The 21959-nt window shown below is 39.2% G+C and overlaps 1 protein-coding gene and 1 long non-coding RNA gene across 2 annotated transcripts in view; one reads left to right on the top strand and one right to left on the bottom strand.

Moving 5' to 3' along the window:
* Positions 1-8666, top strand: part of exoc6b (exocyst complex component 6B) — a 97538-nt gene extending 88872 nt beyond the window's left edge. The window contains exons 21-22 of the mRNA XM_051944072.1: positions 1765-1877; positions 6484-8666. Of these exons, the coding sequence (XP_051800032.1) occupies positions 1765-1877; positions 6484-6610 (240 nt within the window). The 3' untranslated portion in view covers positions 6611-8666. The remainder of the gene's footprint in view (positions 1-1764; positions 1878-6483) is intronic.
* On the bottom strand, positions 4345-6594 carry LOC127532426 (uncharacterized). Its single transcript, XR_007939868.1, has 2 exons — positions 6471-6594; positions 4345-5117 (listed from the first exon to the last, which is right to left on the bottom strand). It is a non-coding gene; the product is annotated as an uncharacterized LOC127532426 (long non-coding RNA).
* Positions 8667-21959: the final 13293 nt, after the last annotated feature.

The following is a 21959-nucleotide window of genomic DNA, read 5'->3' as shown; positions in this document are numbered from 1 at the left end:
GGTATAAGCATATCCTAGAGGTTGTCTAAATGTCCATAACCTCTGAATTAAACCTCGCAACTTACCAAGTGCAAGATCCATAAGAGGGGAAGCTGCCGTTAACAGACGTGACTGGTGATTAAATTTAACTATACTAAAGTGGCTACTCGGTTAAATTAATTATTGGAGGAAGAAGGGATAGGCGTCTGGATGAAGGCAGTGAGACAGCTAGGTGAATTTTCCTCATTCATCAGCATCCCTCTGAGCTAGATCTCAGGGAGCAGTAGAACCAGACCCATAGGATGGAGAGCTGGTCCAGTGATTCCCTGACAGCTGAATAAGTTAATTAAGGGGTCACTGGTCCTGAGGATCAATACCCCCCAGTGGGGAGCTCACTTGAGGACCGACGGCTACGATGGGAATTGAACTCACATCTCAGCTTTCCCCCAGACAGCGTTCAGTGGTTGGTTCCACCGCACTACTGTGGCCCCTTTGCTATTGGACTCTTTCTCTTTGTGCTTTTGACATTCACTTTGGCTGTTGTATGTCAGTCGAAAGTGTCTTAATGGAGTAAGTCAGTAGAAAGTCTTTAGAGTAAATAACTGTGCTTCTTTAGCCACAGTTAGCTCATGGTGCTAATGTGTGCAGTGATTAGTGGATTTGGTGCAGCTGAGTTGTGTCTTTATCTTGGCTGTAATGAGTCTTTAGAGGTTTTTGCTTTAAATACAATTAAATTATAGTAAACAGACAAAATATTTATAGTGTTTTTCGTGGCCTATTTTACATTATTTCATCATATGGCATGTTTTCACGACATGTTGAAAAAAATGGCATTATTTTTCGACATTGGCGTTTTTTGTCCCTGTTAGTTTGAACCTTCAGACAGTCTGAACACTCACAGGACTCAAACAACAGACTCTGGGCTGCCAGCTGTTCCTCCATCTCACTGAGCTTTTTCTTCAGACACTGACTCTTTACTTCCTATTGTAAGTCAGGTGTTTTAAAATATACTTTATATTTTGTGTTATTTATTTTTAAGTATTTATTTTCCAGGTTTTAACTCCAGTCTTCTCTAACTCCTGCTCGATATTCAGCGTCTCCACCTCCTCGTCTCTCTCCTTATCTGTCGTCTCCTCCGGCTGCTGATCCTCCCTCTCTCCTCCACATGTGGTTTTGCTCTCCTCTCTCACATATGGTTTGTGTCTGAGTGTTTGGTGTTACCCAGAGTTCACTGGGGCTCGTCTGCAGATCAGGGTTTCCTGCCCGACCTGTTCCTCTCTAATCTGTTAGCTGGAGTTCAGCAGGGCAGCGGCAGGTTATGCAACAATGTGGGTCATCATCTCTGTTCCCTTCTCCTGCTGTTTATTTACCACAAGGTTCACTGAGAAACTGCTTCAAAAGTCCATCTTCATCTAAAATCCACTCAATCTGAACAAACCTCCTCAGAATCAGCTGCTTTCTTTCACATAATTCACTCTGGTTTTGTAGTTTATTTAATAATTCCATTTTTTTTCAATAATACCCAAAAAATCTATGCAGTTTTTGTGTATAACTTTAAAAAAGTGGATGGATATTTGCTGATCAGGTCAGAAAATCCACCGTCTTCTGGCTGGAGCTCACCAAAGAGTAAAACTGATCAGACATGATCCATAGTTTGGTGAATTTCTCTGACCTCCACCAAACGCTCCTGATGGTGTTGCTTTGAAGCTGTTCAGGTCTGACGTGTTGTTGATGAGATGATGTGGAGAACCTCCAATAACCCTCTCCTCCTCTGTCTTCATCCAGTTACTGGATCTGTTCACTCAGTGGGACTGGTCCACCTACCTGGCTGACTACGGGAAACCCACCTGTAAATACCTGAGAGTGAACCCACACACCGCCCTGGCCCTGCTGGAGAAGTGAGTAACCGTCCATCCGTTTATTCTGACCTGTTTAAATCATTTCTATCATTATTAACTTGACATGTTTGAGTTGAAGACCTTTAGATCAACATTTTGGAGATACATGTACACAATACTTAAATAAGTACATGACGTTCTCTTCAAAGTACTCAGTATTAATCAGTGACTGTTTAACCATTGATCCGGAAAAAAGTTTCCCCCTCACCTCCTCAGGATCAGAGGATTATCTACAGTAACTTTAGTAGATTTAATGATATACAATGTCTTGCAAAAGTATTCACCCCCTTGGCATTTTTCATGTTTTGTCGCCTCACAACCTGGAATTAAAAGAATTGTTTGAAGGTTTGCATCATTTAATTTAGAGAACATGCCTACAAATTAGAAGATGTGATTATTTTTTATTGTGGAGCAAACAAACAATAGGACAAAATAACAGAAAACATCAGTGTGCATAACTATTCACCCCCCTAAAGTCAATACTCTGTCGAGCCACCTTTTGGGCAATCACGGCTGCAAGTCATCTTTGATAAGTCTCTATGGGCTTGCCACATCTTCCACTGGAATTTTTGCCCATTTTACATGGGAAAACTGCTCCAGCTCCTGACCACAGATTCTCAATCGGATTGAGGTCTGGGCTTTGACTAGGCCTTCCAACACATTTATATGTTTCTCCTTAAACCACTCAAGTGTTGCTTTCGCAGTATGCTTGGGGTCTTTGTCCTGCTGGAAGGTGACTCTCTGTCCTAGTTCCAGATCTCTTACAGACTGGTACAGGTTTTGCTCAAGAATATCCCTGTATTTAGCACCATCCATCTTTCCCTCGACTTGGACCAGTTTCCCAGTCCCTGCTGCTGAAAAGCATCCCCACAGCATGATGCTGCCTCCACCATGCTTCACTGTAGGGATGTGTTCTCAGTGTGATGAGATGACCAAAAAGTTCAATTTTAGTCTCATCTGACCAGAGCACCTTCCTCCATACATTTTGGGAGTCTCCCATGTACCTTTTTGCAAACCCAAAATGTGCCGTTTCATTTTTAGCTGAAAGTCATGTCTTTCTTCTGGCCACTCTTCCATAAAGCCCAGCTCTATGGAGCGTACGGCTTATTGTGGTCCTGTGGACAGATACTCCAGCCACTGTGGAACTCTGCAGTTCCTCCAGGGTTACCTTTGGTCTTTGTGCTCCGTCTCTAGTTAATGCTCTCCTCGCTCGGTCCGTGAGTTTTGGTGGGCGGCCCTCTCTTGGCAAGTTTGTTGTGATGCCATGTTCTTTCCATTTGCTTATAATGCATTTGATGGTGCTCCTCGGGATCATCAAAGATTTGGATATTTTTTTATCACCCAACCCTGCCTTGTACTTGTCTATAACTTTGTCCCTGACTTGTTTCGATAGTTCCTTGGTCTTCATGGTGGTATTTGTTTAGTGGTTCCTCTTACTTCAGTGTTGCAGTCTCTGGGGCCTTTCAGAGAAGATGTTTCTAGTAGGGCTGGACCCGAATGTCCGAATACTGGTTCACTACGGCGGTATCTGGATATTAATTTTGGTATCAGAATATTCACATACCCCTCCCCCCCCGGACATTACCGGGCGGAAAGAATATGCCGTGTTACTGTCTTCCCTCCGCCTTCGGCCCACATTGGCACATATCGGCTCATCTCGTCATGTGATCACATAAACATATACACTTATGTCTATGTGATCACCCCCTCCTCCCCCCAGACGAAAATATTCGGAGCTCGTCTCTTCCCTGCGCTCATCCCGCCGTGTTCATCGGCTCATCTCGGCTCCTCCATTCCTGTTTCTTACCACCAGAATGACCGGGTTGCTGCTGACTCTGACGTCACGCTTCACTTTGTTGCATAAACACAAGACAAGATGCTGAAGACCTCCACTGTTTGGGAATTCTTCAGTTTAACTGAAGACAAAACAAAGGCAAAATTTGCATCCGTGAGACCCCCCCCCCCCACCGGCGGATGTTATGGGGCTGAACGAATATTCAGATATTCGTCTTTAACAGGGCCCAAATATTCGGAGACCAGAAACCAGTATTCGGGCCAGCCCTAGTTTCTACTGACAGGTCATATGACACGCATGTGGACTTCATTTCACTAATTAAGTGATTTCTGAAGGCAAATTGGTTGCACCACAGCTTTATAGGGACTTCATAACAAAGGGAGTGAATACATATGCACATGCCAATTTTCAGTTTTAAAAATTATTTTTTATATATAAATTTCTCATTTCAATTCAAAACCGACTATTTTGTGCAGACTCATCAACTAAAACTCAGATTTGTAAAAAAATAAAATAAATTAGATTTTGTAATGTTACAAAATAGGTTAAAAGCCAGCGGGGGTGAATATTCTTGAAACGCACTGTATGTAGTAGTAATGCCAAGTTCTACCTTCATACTCTGAATATTTGTCGACTTACAGACCCTTTAAGTACATAGAGGAGGGCCTAAAGATGTCAACAAAGCCAGGTTTATTTACTCATTTACAGTAAATGATAAGCATTTTAATTATAGAGTACTTTCCAAAATCACAAAAGCAGATTAAAACAAAATTAGGTTTGCTAAAGAAACACAGTGATGGAAAAAGTAAATTCAAACCAAAAAAAATAGATTTGTAGATGTTGATTGAGATTTTACGAACTATTTTGGGCTTTGAAGTCAATTATCCTGTGGCTAATGCTAAGCTAGGCTAACTGTTCTTGTAATGGTAGAATTGGAAAAAAGGCAAACAGTGTGTGACCCAAAATGTTGATCTGCTCCTTTAAATCCAGTAAAACTACTGGTTTGACTTGTTGGCCTTTAGATCTTCCTCCATCTGTATCTCAGCGGCTCTTTTCTGTTTCTGCAGGTTGTTTAAGCCGTGAGTATCGTCTCCACTGTTTGGTTTAAAGTGTGTGAAATCTCACCGCAGGGATTTACATAGAAGTAATCTCATGTCGTGACGATGTTTATCGGCTGTTACCGGCCAGATGTTATCGCCACGACAACACCCACATCCATCCGTGTACCATCACAGCTGATATGGAAACACTGATAACACACACACAACCTGCATGAACACACTTTGATTCTGCCTGTACACACTAACAAACAGCAGCTCTTCGGCCTCCAGGTCATTAGAGGCAGGCCTGGTGGTCTGTTGGTGCCCAGGAGGAAGCACCCTGCTGGGGCTTGTCTGGTCCGCTGGGCCCCAAAACCTCCTGGACATCCACGGTTCTCCAGCGTTCTGCAACCAAACACAAAGACACACCCGCTGAGACTCATGTGACAACGAGGGCACGAGTCTTAAAGTCTTTTTCTTCTCCAACAGGCGACTGTAGCAGAGATGTGTGTTTTACTGAGCATGTGGTGGAGTAGTGTGGTTTCTCCTGAATGCATTTAATGAACTACTAAGTGCACAACGGTGTGCGTAACGGGACGGCTCTCAGGTTCTTGAAGATGTTTCTCCTTCATAAACTCAAGCTATGAATGTTGGATAAAGAGCCTGAGGAGGAGGACTTGAGGACTGATAGGTGTTGTTGTAGAACCTCCACTCTGTTTAGAGACGGTTCAAAGCAGCGTCCTCGTTCCTTCAGATACAGGTGGAGGCTGAGTGCTGTTCTTGTGTAGCTCTAGTTTAGTCTCTCCTGTCTGCAGATCAACACTGTTCAGATGGTGTTTAGATGTTTTATCTCAGATTGAATCCGTTTGTGTCTCAGTGTTGATGGATCTGAAGGTTTGAAGGGTTTGTTGTTGATGCGAGATCAGAATTTCTGGTTGATAATCAAATGTTCTCTGGGTCAGTTCATCACTTACTGTCTACCAATGTCGTGTTCTCATGGAGTTATTTACTCTTAATGATTCTAGACATTACTTTTACTGTATCCTGATGACTTACACAGTAAATATATACAAAATTATAATATATAGCTTGCTCAAGACCATTTGATGTGCAGAGTTTGTTGCAGTTTCAAAGGTAAATTCAGTAACTCTGTTCATGAAAGTGAATTATTGTGAAGTTCTTAAACAAACTAGTCCCATTTACTTGGTTGAGCTGGTTGTATTAGTGGAAGTTTTCTGCATTTACAACCAGCAGTTATAACCCAACATTTACCAGGTAAAGACTTAATTACAGGTTACAAGTCTTACAGTCAAAGCAAATAAGTCAAACAGAGATGAGATGGGTAGACAACGAGGTTAAGTAGGTGAGAAACTTATCAACCTACTGTAGTATTTTCATGGATCTTCTGTTTTGATATTCAATTAACTAAACACAATATCAAGATAATATGACCTATATGTATACCACCGTCAACATCAGAAATCCCTTCAAACTTTGTCGACCCCACAACTTCAGTAAAACATCAACTGATCATGGTACTCTGGAGTTTAACGCCCGACTTCCACCTCTCTTAGGTAGTCAGAATTCAGTCCTCAAGCACTTTAACCAACATTCACACCCACAGCTGGTGCTTAATGAACACCTGGATCTGTTCAGTTGTCACAGCTACAGAATCCTCTTGGATGGAGGTGAAACATGTCCAAGAACCAAACAGAAGTCCAGGAATGTTCTACTGCAGCTCAGATTGTCTTTTCTTACTTCCTGTCTGCAGGATGAGGGAGACGAGCCGGAAGAACAACGTCTTCGCCCAGTTCAGGAAGACGGACAGAGACAGACAGAAGTTGATCGACACCGTCATCAAACAGCTGAGGAACCTCATCGCTCAGCACCACGCCTGATTGGTCAGCCACCATCTGTCGTCCAATCAGATCCAACCGAGGCCTGTCTATGCAGCTTGACTTCAACTCGCAGTCCAAACTTGGAGGAACCCGAACTGTGCAATCTGATTGGTTGCTTCAAATTGACATGCTGTGGAGCCCCCTAGAGGTCAGGGTGACACGTTCCTTCTTTTCCAATAGTTGGTCCCATTTAGTTGAACCCCACAAGGCCAAACTAACCCAGATATTCAGCCACAGCTGCTCACTGAGATCTCCCTTTTAGAATGAATAAAGAGCAATAAATGTAGAGTTCCACCTGGACCAAACCAACTGTTCACACAGGAGAAGAAGGAACATCTCAACCCTCACAGGCCTCTATTCAAACCACCTGTTAAACTTTGTTTCTTACCAGTAAAAGACCAAAACTAACAACAGGCATTGTCTTGGTGAAGTCCTGCAGCTCTAAATGTGTATTAATCCACCGCTGAAAATAGTCCCCAGAAAATCCACTGTTAACTGACTAACGTTAGTGATGATGACCCGCTGTTGGAGCATCGCTGAGCCTCTTTACTAATAAAACAACATATTAAAGATTGACTTCATCAGACGGTGTGTTTAGTTGGTTTTGGTCTTTTCTTGTCACTAACTTTAGTCTTCAATATGAAACAATAATGTTGAAGAAACTCTGATCTATGGAGAAAAAAAAGAAAATTAACAAATTATTGTAACATTTATTCATGAAATTGCAGCTAAAACAGTCCAACAGTAACGTAGTAAATAAACCTGCTGTCAGACTTTGTTCTTTTTACATCGTAGGAACTCTGTTAGGATTGAGAGCAAAAATCTGAGTGAGTTTTCAGTAAGAACTTGTATATTTGTGCCATTTTTCTTTCCGGAGCGGGCCTGTCTTCCTCATCGCTGTGGTGAAACTACAGAACATATTGAATGTACATCAGAGACTTGTCTTCCGTGGTTTTAGTTCGCAAGCGTATCAGAATGTTACTGCAGAATCCTTTATCTTCTTACCCAACATGGCAACCCTTGTCACTATACAACCTGCAAACACTTGAATGGGGCGAGATCTGGCAACCTGAAGTCCTCAGTTCAACTCCTGAGGCGTAACATTGTCCGAGCAATTTCTACTCGTTCTGTATAAATAACTGGGTCTTAAAGAGGGAAATCGCTCCAACCTGGCAACCGCTATGGCCTGTACAGCCTTCAGTTTGCCTGGTTGATTAGAAAGTATAGAAACCATTTTACTAACGCTGAGCACATGTCCTGTCTTCCATTAACTGAAGCACAATACCTAATTACACTAGATGATTCTCCTACTAACCGGGTCTTTCTGTTGCTTTTTCAACTTGGGTGCAATAACAGCGATTTGTGTTTCTGTATGTTTGTGTAAATGCCGGCGCTTCGTAAAGGGATTCAGACCTACACTGTGAGTCTGGAGGGAAATTTAAGATGTTTGCATTGAGTTTTTTTTTCCAGTCTTCGCTGGGTTTCATTTGTTAGAAAGGGATTAGGGCTGTCGTCGTGGAATGTGCCTTTGCTGTATTTTGTTGTTTTTCCTGCCAATAGAGCAGCGACACTGTGGAGGTGGAACTCTGGATGCAGGTTAAAGTCAAAGCTCACAAATAATCTGAACTTAGAGATTTGTGTCTAAGTTCTCCATTAGTTTTTGGGTCATTCCTTAACTTTTGTATATTTAATAAAACCTTCTATCTTCATACTAAGAACACAACTAAGACATATTTTACCACAGAGTTGATTGTATCAAGAAGATGATCTTGGTATCAAATCCAGGTTTGAGAAGAGAGTACTTAATGGTCATGAACGCTAACTTTTAGAATCCTAACGAGGACTGTTCATTTGTAGTAAAAAGTCTTCAAATCCAGAGTTCTGAAACTGAACTTCCCGTCACTGCTTTTTGTTTAGTTTTTTGCAAAGCAGAAGTTGAGATGGAAGCACTGTTCACGTCTTTGTATGAAACCACTAATGAATGAAACTAAATACTAATTAAGTTGTGATGTATGCCAACTGATAAATATGTAATAAATGGAAAACTGCTACGATACTATGATGTGTTTTTGTCCATTTTTGGACGACATACTAAACTATGACGTTTTTGTCCATTTTCGGACGACATACTAAACTATGATGTTTTTTGTCCATTTTCGGACGACATACTAAACTATGACGTTTCAGTGACATTTCGGACGACATACTAAACTATGACGTTTTTGTCCATTTTCGGACGACACTTAACTATGACGTTTTTGTCCATTTTCGGACGACATACTAAACTATGACGTTTTTGTCCATTTTCGGACGACATACTAAACTATGACGTTTTTGTCCATTTTCGGACGACATACTAAACTATGACGTTTTTGTCCATTTTCGGACGACAAACTAAACTATGACGTTTTTGTCACATTTCGGACGACATACTAAACTATGACGTTTTTGTCCATTTTCGGACGACATACTAAACTATGACATTTTTGTCCATTTTCGGACGACATACTAAACTATGACGTTTTTGTCCATTTTCGGACGACATACTAAACTATGACGTTTTTGTCACATTTCGGACGACATACTAAACTATGACGTATTTGTCCATTTTCGGACGACATACTAAACTATGACGTTTTTGTCCATTTTCGGACGACATACTAAACTATGACGTTTTAGTGACATTTCGGACGACATACTAAACTATGACGTTTTTGTCCATTTTCGGATGACATACTAAACTATGACGTTTTTGTCCATTTTCGGATGACATACTAAACTATGATGTTTTAGTGACATTTCGGACGACATACTAAACTATGACGTTTTTGTCCGTTTTCGGACGACATACTAAACTATGACGTTTTTGTCCGTTTTCGGATGACATACTACGTTTTTGTCACATTTTGGACGACAGACTAAACTATGACGTTTTTGTCACATTTTGGACGACAGACTAAACTATGATGTTTTTGTCCATTTTCGGACGACATACTAAACTATGACGTTTTAGTGACATTTCGGACGACATACTAAACTATGACGTTTTTGTCCATTTTCGGATGACATACTAAACTATGACGTTTTTGTCCATTTTCGGACGACATACTAAACTATGACGTTTTTGTCCATTTTCGGATGACATACTAAACTATGACGTTTTTGTCCATTTTCGGACGACATACTAAACTATGACGTTTTTGTCCATTTTTGGACGACATACTAAACTATGACGTTTTTGTCCATTTTCGGACGACATACTAAACTATGACGTTTTTGTCCATTTTCGGACGACATACTAAACTATGACGTTTTTGTCCATTTTCGGACGACAAACTAAACTATGACGTTTTTGTCACATTTCGGACGACATACTAAACTATGACGTTTTAGTGACATTTCGGACGACATACTAAACTATGACATTTTTGTCCATTTTCGGACGACATACTAAATTATGACGTTTTTGTCCATTTTCGGACGACATACTAAACTATGACGTTTTTGTCCATTTTCGGACGACATACTAAACTATGACGTTTTTGTCACATTTCGGACGACATACTAAACTATGACGTTTTTGTCCATTTTCGGACGACATACTAAACTATGACGTTTTTGTCCATTTTCGGACGACATACTAAACTATGACGTTTTTGTCCATTTTCGGACGACATACTAAACTATGACGTTTTTGTCACATTTTGGACGACATACTAAACTATGATGTTTTAGTGACATTTCGGACGACATACTAAACTATGACGTTTTTGTTCATTTTCGGATGACATACTAAACTATGACGTTTTTGTCACATTTTGGACGACACACTAAACTATGACGTTTTTGTCCATTTTCGGACGACATACTAAACTATGACGTTTTTGTCCATTTTCGGACGACATACTAAACTATGACGTTTTTGTCCATTTTCGGATGACATACTAAACTATGACGTTTTTGTCACATTTTGGACGACATACTAAACTATGACGTTTTTGTCCATTTTCGGACGACATACTAAACTATGACATTTTGGTCCATTTTCGGACGACATACTAAACTATGACGTTTTAGTGACATTTTGGACGACATACTAAACTATGACGTTTTTGTCCATTTTCGGATGACATACTAAACTATGACGTTTTTGTCACATTTTGGACGACAGACTAAACTATGATGTTTTAGTGACATTTTCAGGCGACAGACAATACTAAGACGTTTTAGTAACATTTTGGACGACATACTAAACTATGACATTTTTGTCACATTTTGGACGACAAACTAAACTATGACGTTTTTGTCACATTTTGGACGACAGACTAAACTATGACATTTTTGTCCATTTTCGGACGACATACTAAATTATGACGTTTTTGTCCATTTTCGGACGACATACTAAACTATGACGTTTTTGTCCATTTTCGGACGACATACTAAACTATGACGTTTTTGTCACATTTCGGACGACATACTAAACTATGACGTTTTTGTCCATTTTCGGACGACATACTAAACTATGACGTTTTTGTCCATTTTCGGACGACATACTAAACTATGACGTTTTTGTCCATTTTCGGACGACATACTAAACTATGACGTTTTTGTCACATTTTGGACGACATACTAAACTATGATGTTTTAGTGACATTTCGGACGACATACTAAACTATGACGTTTTTGTTCATTTTCGGATGACATACTAAACTATGACGTTTTTGTCACATTTTGGACGACAGACTAAACTATGATGTTTTTGTCCATTTTCGGACGACATACTAAACTATGACGTTTTTGTCCATTTTCGGACGACATACTAAACTATGACGTTTTTGTCCATTTTCGGATGACATACTAAACTATGACGTTTTTGTCACATTTTGGACGACATACTAAACTATGACGTTTTTGTCCATTTTCGGACGACATACTAAACTATGACATTTTGGTCCATTTTCGGACGACATACTAAACTATGACGTTTTAGTGACATTTTGGACGACATACTAAACTATGACGTTTTTGTCCATTTTCGGATGACATACTAAACTATGACGTTTTTGTCACATTTTGGACGACAGACTAAACTATGATGTTTTAGTGACATTTTCAGGCGACAGACAATACTAAGACGTTTTAGTAACATTTTGGACGACATACTAAACTATGACATTTTTGTCACATTTTGGACGACAAACTAAACTATGACGTTTTTGTCACATTTTGGACGACAGACTAAACTATGACGTTTTAGTGACATTTCGGACGACATACTAAACTATGACGTTTTTGTCCATTTTCGGATGACATACTAAACTATGACGTTTTTGTCACATTTTGGACGACATACTAAACTATGACGTTTTTGTCCATTTTCGGACGACATACTAAACTATGACGTTTTGGTCCATTTTCGGATGACATACTAAACTATGACGTTTTTGTCACATTTTGGACGACAGACTAAACTATGATGTTTTAGTGACATTTTCAGGCGACAGACAATACTAAGACGTTTTAGTAACATTTTGGACGACATACTAAACTATGACGTTTTAGTGACATTTCGGACGACATACTAAACTATGACGTTTTTGTCCATTTTCGGACGACACTTAACTATGACGTTTTTGTCCATTTTCGGACGACATACTAAACTATGACGTTTTTGTCCATTTTCGGACGACATACTAAACTATGACGTTTTTGTCCATTTTCGGACGACAAACTAAACTATGACGTTTTTGTCACATTTCGGACGACATACTAAACTATGACGTTTTAGTGACATTTCGGACGACAAACTAAACTATGACGTTTTTGTCACATTTCGGACGACATACTAAACTATGACGTTTTAGTGACATTTCGGACGACATACTAAACTATGACGTTTTTGTCCATTTTCGGATGACATACTAAACTATGACGTTTTTGTCCATTTTCGGACGACATACTAAACTATGACGTTTTTGTCACATTTCGGACGACATACTAAACTATGACGTTTTTGTCCATTTTCGGACGACATACTAAACTATGACGTTTTTGTCACATTTTGGACGACAAACTAAACTATGACGTTTTTGTCACATTTTGGACGACAGACTAAACTATGACGTTTTAGTGACATTTCGGACGACATACTAAACTATGACGTTTTTGTCACATTTTGGACGACAGACTAAACTATGATGTTTTTGTCCATTTTCGGACGACATACTAAACTATGACGTTTTTGTCCATTTTCGGACGACAGACTAAACTATGACGTTTTAGTGACATTTCGGACGACATACTAAACTATGACGTTTTTGTCCTATTTCGGACGACATACTAAACTATGATGTTTTGGTCCATTTTCGGACGACATACTAAACTATGACGTTTTAGTGACATTTTGGACGACATACTAAACTATGACGTTTTTGTCCATTTTCGGACGACATACTAAACTATGACGTTTTGGTCCATTTTCGGACAACATACTAAACTATGACGTTTTTGTCACATTTTGGACGACAGACTAAACTATGATGTTTTTGTCCATTTTCGGATGACATACTAAAGTATGACGTTTTTGTCACATTTTGGACGACAGACTAAACTATGATGTTTTAGTGACATTTCGGACGACATACTAAACTATGACGTTTTTGTCCGTTTTCGGACGACATACTAAACTATGACGTTTTTGTCCGTTTTCGGATGACATACTAAACTATGACGTTTTTGTCACATTTTGGACGACAGACTAAACTATGACGTTTTTGTCACATTTTGGACGACAGACTAAACTATGATGTTTTTGTCCATTTTCGGACGACATACTAAACTATGACGTTTTTGTCCATTTTCGGACGACATACTAAACTATGACGTTTTTGTCCATTTTCGGACGACATACTAAACTATGACGTTTTTGTCCATTTTCGGACGACATACTAAACTATGACGTTTTTGTCCATTTTCGGACGACAAACTAAACTATGACGTTTTTGTCACATTTCGGACGACATACTAAACTATGACGTTTTAGTGACATTTCGGACGACATACTTCTATGACATTTTTGTCCATTTTCGGACGACATACTAAACTATGACGTTTTTGTCCATTTTCGGACGACATACTAAACTATGACGTTTTTGTCCATTTTCGGACGACATACTAAACTATGATGTTTTAGTGACATTTCGGACGACATACTAAACTATGACGTTTTTGTTCATTTTCGGATGACATACTAAACTATGACGTTTTTGTCACATTTTGGACGACAGACTAAACTATGATGTTTTTGTCCATTTTCGGACGACATACTAAACTATGACGTTTTTGTCCATTTTCGGACGACATACTAAACTATGACGTTTTTGTCCATTTTCGGACGACATACTAAACTATGACGTTTTTGTCCATTTTCGGACGACATACTAAACTATGACGTTTTTGTCCATTTTCGGATGACATACTAAACTATGACGTTTTTGTCCATTTTCGGATGACATACTAAACTATGACGTTTTTGTCCATTCTCGGATGACATACTAAACTATGACGTTTTTGTCCATTTTCGGATGACATACTAAACTATGACGTTTTTGTCACATTTTGGATGACATACTAAACTATGACGTTTTTGTCCATTCTCGGATGACATACTAAACTATGACGTTTTTGTCACATTTTGGATGACATACTAAACTATGACGTTTTTGTCCATTTTCGGATGACATACTAAACTATGACGTTTTTGTCACATTTTGGACGACATACTAAACTATGACGTTTTTGTCACATTTTGGACGACAGACTAAACTATGACGTTTTAGTGACATTTCGGACGACATACTAAACTATGACGTTTTTGTCCTATTTCGGACGACATACTAAACTATGATGTTTTTGTCCATTTTCGGACGACATACTAAACTACGACGTTTTTGTCCATTTTCGGACGACATACTAAACTATGACGTTTTTGTCCATTTTCGGACGACATACTAAACTATGACGTTTTTGTCCATTTCGGACGACATACTAAACTATGATGTTTTAGTGACATTTCGGACGACATACTAAACTATGACGTTTTTGTTCATTTTCGGATGACATACTAAACTATGACGTTTTTGTCACATTTTGGACGACAGACTAAACTATGACGTTTTTGTCCATTTTCGGACGACATACTAAACTATGACGTTTTTGTCCATTTTCGGACGACATACTAAACTATGACGTTTTTGTCCATTTTCGGACGACATACTAAACTATGACGTTTTTGTCCATTTTCGGACGACATACTAAACTATGACGTTTTTGTCCATTTTCGGACGACATACTAAACTATGACATTTTTGTCCATTCTCGGACGACATACTAAACTATGACGTTTTTGTCCATTCTCGGATGACATACTAAACTATGACGTTTTTGTCCATTCTCGGACGACATACTAAACTATGACGTTTTTGTCCATTCTCGGATGACATACTAAACTATGACGTTTTTGTCCATTTTCGGATGACATACTAAACTATGATGTTTTTGTCACATTTTGGATGACATACTAAACTATGACATTTTTGTCCATTCTCGGATGACATACTAAACTATGACGTTTTTGTCACATTTTGGATGACATACTAAACTATGACGTTTTTGTCCATTTTCGGATGACATACTAAACTATGACGTTTTTGTCACATTTTGGACGACATACTAAACTATGACGTTTTTGTCACATTTTGGACGACAGACTAAACTATGACGTTTTAGTGACATTTCGGACGACATACTAAACTATGACGTTTTTGTCCTATTTCGGACGACATACTAAACTATGATGTTTTTGTCCATTTTCGGACGACATACTAAACTATGACGTTTTTGTCCATTTTCGGACGACATACTAAACTATGACGTTTTTGTCCATTTTCGGACGACATACTAAACTATGACGTTTTGGTCCATTTTCGGACGACATACTAAACTATGACGTTTTTGTCACATTTTGGACGACAGACTAAAGTATGATGTTTTTGTCCATTTTCGGATGACATACTAAAGTATGACGTTTTTGTCACATTTTGGACGACAGACTAAACTATGATGTTTTAGTGACATTTCGGACGACATACTAAACTATGACGTTTTTGTCCGTTTTCGGATGACATACTAAACTATGACGTTTTTGTCACATTTTGGACGACAGACTAAACTATGACGTTTTTGTCACATTTTGGATGACAGACTAAACTATGATGTTTTTGTCCATTTTCGGACGACATACTAAACTATGACGTTTTTGTCCATTTTCGGACGACATACTAAACTATGACGTTTTTGTCCATTTTCGGACGACATACTAAACTATGATGTTTTTGTCCATTTTCGGACGACATACTAAACTATGACGTTTTTGTCCATTTTCGGACGACATACTAAACTATGACGTTTTTGTCCATTTTCGGACGACAAACTAAACTATGACGTTTTTGTCACATTTCGGACGACATACTAAACTATGACGTTTTAGTGACATTTCGGACGACATACTAAACTATGACGTTTTTGTCCATTTTCGGACGACATACTAAACTATGACGTTTTTGTCCATTTTCGGACGACAAACTAAACTATGACGTTTTTGTCACATTTCGGACGACATACTAAACTATGACGTTTTAGTGACATTTCGGACGACATACTAAACTATGACATTTTTGTCCATTTTCGGACGACATACTAAACTATGACGTTTTTGTCCATTTTCGGACGACATACTAAACTATGACGTTTTTGTCCATTTTCGGACGACATACTAAACTATGACGTTTTTGTCACATTTCGGACGACATACTAAACTATGACGTTTTTGTCCATTTTCGGACGACATACTAAACTATGACGTTTTTGTCCATTTTCGGACGACATACTAAACTATGACGTTTTTGTCACATTTTGGACGACATACTAAACTATGACGTTTTTGTCACATTTTGGACGACATACTAAACTATGACGTTTTTGTCCATTTTCGGACGACATACTAAACTATGACGTTTTTGTCCATTTTCGGACGACATACTAAACTATGACGTTTTTGTCCATTTTCGGACGACATACTAAACTATGACGTTTTAGTGACATTTCGGACGACATACTAAACTATGACGTTTTTGTCCATTTTCGGATGACATACTAAACTATGACGTTTTTGTCACATTTTGGACGACAGACTAAACTATGATGTTTTAGTGACATTTTCAGGCGACAGACAATACTAAGACGTTTTAGTAACATTTTGGACGACATACTAAACTATGACGTTTTTGTCCATTTTCGGACATAGTTAACTACGACCTTTTTTAAAGAATTATTTTTAATTCCTTCTCTTGGCTTTATCGGAGAGACAGGAAATAGGGGAGAAGAACAATTCAATTCAATTCAATTTTATTTATATAGCGTCAATTACAGTCAACTCGTCTCAAGACGCTTTACAGAACCCAAATGCCTGACCCCCAGAGCAAGCCCAAAGGCGACAGTGGCAAGGAAAAACACCCTTTTAACAGGGAAGAAACCTCGAGCAGAACCCGGCTCTATATAGGGGGGACCCATCTGCCTGCTGGCCGGGCGGGTTGAGAAGGACAGAAGAGGGCAAGGGGGAGGGATGGGAGAAGAGGGAGGGGTGGGAAAGCAAGGAAAACACAACACACATTTGGATACATGCATGACAGGATATGTGACACAGACAAAGTATAAGCTAACATTGAAAACTGACTCATAGTTTACTCTGATGATGTACGGCTCTGACATTAAACATACTCCATATATAGCTAGCAGTAAAATTCAAACAGTATGTAAGTTAGCATAACAGTATAGTGAAGGCAATGCAGAGTTGACTGGTGGAAAAAGGGAGTTGGAAGCAGAGGGCTGGAGGAAGGTCAGCAGCAGCATCCCACAGTGGACATGGTGGAGACTGGACCAGCTGGTGGAACATCAACCGCAGATCTGAAGCATCCAGCTCTGGGACCAGGGACACTCGGAGAAATAGCACAGGGGGAATGTACTGCAATAACGGTATACATATTAAATGTAAAGGTAGATAGAGAAGGGCTCAGTGCGTCAAGAAAAGTCCCCAGCAGCCTATAGGCCTATAGCAGCATGACTAGAGGCAGAACGAAGGGACGTCCAAGAGGGAGTCAGCTGTGCAAATGAAGACACAAGCCGAACACCTGTGGGTCACCCAGTCAGCCCTAACTATAAGATTTGTCAAAAAGGAATGTTTTAAGCCTGGTCTTAAAAATAGAGAGGGTGTCTGCCTCCCGAACCCAAACTGGGAGCAGGTTCCACAGGAGAGGAGCTGATAACTGAAGGCTCTGCCTCCCATTCTACTTTTAGAAATTCTAGGAACAACAAGTAAGTCTGCAGTTTGAGAGCGAAGAGTTCTACTAGGATAATAAGGTACTATCAGATCTTTAAGATATGATGGAGATTGGTTATTAAGAGCTTTATATGTCAGAAGAAGGATTTTAAATTCTATTCTGGATTTAACAGGAAGCCAGTGAAGAGAAGCAAGTATAGGGGAAATATGATCTCTTTTGCTAACTCCTGTCAGTACTCTCGCAGCAGCGTTTTGGATCAACTGTAGATGTTTGAGAGAGCTATTTGGACAACCCGATAATAAGGAATTGCAATAGTCAAGCCTGGAAGTAACAAAAGCATGAACTAATTTTTCTGCATCACTTTGAGACAGAATGTTCCTGATTTTTACAATATTACGCAGGTGAAAAAAGGAAGTCCTACAGACTTGCTTTATGTGTGAGTTAAAGGACATGTCCTGGTCAAAAATAACTCCAAGATTCCTCACAGTAGTACTGGAGGCCAATGTGATGCCATCCAGAGTAACTATTTGCTTTGAAAGCGAGTTTCTAAGATGTTTGGGGCCAAATACAATGACTTCAGTTTTGTCTGAATTTAGCAGTAGGAAGTTAAAAGTCATCCAGGTTTTAATGTCCTTAAGACAATCTTGCAGTCTAGCTAACTGATCAGTTTCATCTGGCTTCATAGATAAATACAATTGTGTGTCATCTGCATAACAATGGAAGTTAATACAATGCTTCCTAATAATATTGCCTAAAGGAAGCATGTATAATGTGAAAAGTATCGGTCCTAAGACAGAACCCTGAGGAACTCCATGATTAACTTTAGTATGCTCAGAAGAGTTATTGTTGACATGCACAAACTGGAACCTATCTGATAAGTAGGATTTAAACCAGTCCAGTGCTGTCCCTTTAATGCCAATTGAATGTTCGAGACGCTGTAATAAAATTTTGTGCACTAAGATCTAACAAAACAAGTATAGAGACTAGTCCATTATCTGATGCTATGAGAAGGTCATTAGTAACTTTCACTAGAGCTGTTTCTGTGCTATGATGCACTCTGAAGCCTGACTGAAACATTTCAAACAAATTATTCCTTTGTAAGTGTTCACATAATTGATTTGCAACTGTTCTTTCCAGAATTTTAGAGAGAAATGGTAGGTTGGATATTGGTCTATAGTTAGCTAACACATCTGGATCTAAAGTGGGCTTTTTAAGCAAAGGTTTGATGACAGCAACCTTAAAAGCCTGTGGTACATAGCCTGTTACTAGAGAGAGATTAATCAGATCTAACATTGAAGAATTAATTAAAGGTAAAATCTCCTTGAAGAGTCTAGTTGGGATAGGATCTAAAAGACATGTTGATGGTTTAGATGTAGAAACTGTTGAAATTAGTTCAGAGAGACATATAGGAGTGAAGACTTCTAAAGATTCATCAGGTCTAACAGCCAATTCAAAAGCATCTGTGACATTTGTAGGAAGGGCCAGATTAATTTTATCTCTAATCAGAACTATTTTATGTGTAAAGAAGCTCATGAAGTCGTTACTGGTTAAAGCTAAAGGAATACAAGGTTCAACAGAGCTCTGACTCTTTGTCAGCCTGGCTACAGTGCTAAAGAGAAACCGAGGGTTGTTCTTGTTCTCATCTATTAAAGATGAATAATAAGTTGTCCTGGCATTACGAAGAGCTTTTTTATAGATTACTAGACTATTTTTCCAAGCCACATACACTTCCTCTGAATTAGTGGAATACCACTTTCTTTCCAGCTTTCGGGATGCCTGCTTTAAAGTCCGCAAAAAGAAACAAAAGAAACACATGCAGCAAAGGGCCTTGAGCGGGAATCGAACCCGGGCCGCTGCGTCGGAGACCAGCACCTAAACATGGTTTACCTGCTTAACCCATTGAGCTATACAGGTACCTCCAACTATGACGACATACTAAACTATGACGTTTTAGTGACATTTTAGATGACATACTAAACTATGACGTTTTTGTCCATTTTCGGACGACATACTAAACTATGACGTTTTTGTCCACTGTCGGACGACATACTATACTATGACGTTTTTGTCCATTTTCGGACGACATACTATACTATGACGTTTTTGTCCATTTTCGGACGACATACTAAACTATGACGTTTTTGTCACATTTTGGACGACATACTAAACTATGATGTTTTAGTGACATTTTCAGGTGACAGACAATACTAAGACGTTTTAGTAACATTTTGGACGACATACTAAACTATGACGTTTTTGTCCATTTTCGGACATAGTTAACTACGACCTTTTTTAAAGAATTATGTTTAATTCCTTCTCTTGGCTTTATCAGAGAGACAGGAAATCGGGGAGAAGAACAAAAGAAACACATGCAGCAAAGGGCCTTGAGTGGGAATCAAACCCGGGCCGCTGCGTCGGAGACCAGCACCTAAACATGGTTTACCTGCTTAACCCATTGAGCTATACAGGTACCTCCAACTATGACGACATACTATACTATGACGTTTTAGTGACATTTTGGACGACATACTAAACTGTGACGTTTTTGTCCATTTTTGGACAACATACTAAACTACGACGTTTTCGTGACATACTAAACTACGACCTTTTTTTAAGAATTATTTTTAATTCCTTCTCTTGGCTTTATCAGAGAGACAGGAAATAGGGGAGAAGAACGAGAGAAACACATGCAGCAAAGGGCCTTGAGCAGGAATCAAACCCGGGCTGCTGCGTCGGAGACCAGCACCTAAACATGGTTTACCTGCTTAACCCATTGAGCTATACAGGTACCTCCAACTATGACGACATACTAAACTATGACGTTTTAGTGACATTTTAGACGACACACTAAACTATGACATTTTTGTCCACTGTCGGACGACATACTATATTATGACATTTTTGTCCAACATACTATACTATGACGTTTTTGTCCATTTTTGGACGACATACTAAACTATGACGTTTTTGGTCACATTTTGGACGACAAACTAAACTATGACGTTTTTGTCCATTTTTGGACGACATACTAAACTATGACCTTTTCTTGAAAAAAATTTTTATGGCCTTCTCTTGGCTTTATTGGAGACACAGGAAATAGGGGAAACACATGCAGCAAAGGGCTGTAAGTGGGAATCAAACCCAGGCTGCTGCATCAGAGACCAGCACCTAAACATAGTTCACCTGATTAAACCATTGAGCTATACAGGTACCTCCAGCTATGACGACATACTAAACTATGACGTTTTTTGTCCATTTTGGACGACATACTAAACTATGACGTTTTTGTCCATTTTGGACGACATACTAAACTATGACGTTTTTGTCCATTTTGGACGACATACTAAACTATGACGTTTTTGTCCATTTTGGACGACATACTAAACTATGACGTTTTTGTCCATTTTTGGACGACATACTAAACTATGACGTTTTTGGTCATGTTTTGTACGATAAATATAGACACACTATATTGTGATGTTTCTTCATGCCTCCTATTCTCTGACATTCTGTCATGCTATACTATGATGTATTTAGAAGACATGTTAGATGAGTGTGTGGCAGTGGTTCCGTATTAAGTGGTCAAGATTTGAACCATTTAAGTCTGTTTCCAATGCGGACCATACTGTATGTTCTATATGTAAAATATGCAGCAGTTTCTCTGCAAATTTAATTCAATTCAATTCAATTTTATTTATATAGCGTCAATTACAGTCAAATTGTCTCAAGACGCTTTACAGAACCCATAAATAAGCACAAGCACCTTGCAGATGTTCCTGCTGCCTTCATCTTCTGGAAACAGCTGGAGCTTTGCTGCCTTCACCTGCAGACACAAACAGACGACAGTGAGTTAAAACCTGCAGCGTTCATTTCTGCAGCTCCACTCCGTGACTTCTGACCTCTCCGACAGTGGGATGTCTGCAGCAAGCGACGTGAGTAACGAGGATTTTATC

This window comes from Acanthochromis polyacanthus, chromosome 23, assembly GCF_021347895.1.
Source record: "Acanthochromis polyacanthus isolate Apoly-LR-REF ecotype Palm Island chromosome 23, KAUST_Apoly_ChrSc, whole genome shotgun sequence".
NCBI classification, from domain to species: domain Eukaryota; kingdom Metazoa; phylum Chordata; class Actinopteri; family Pomacentridae; genus Acanthochromis; species Acanthochromis polyacanthus.
Note: the sequence above shows the minus strand (reverse complement) of the source record. Positions and strands in the feature narration are given on the sequence as shown.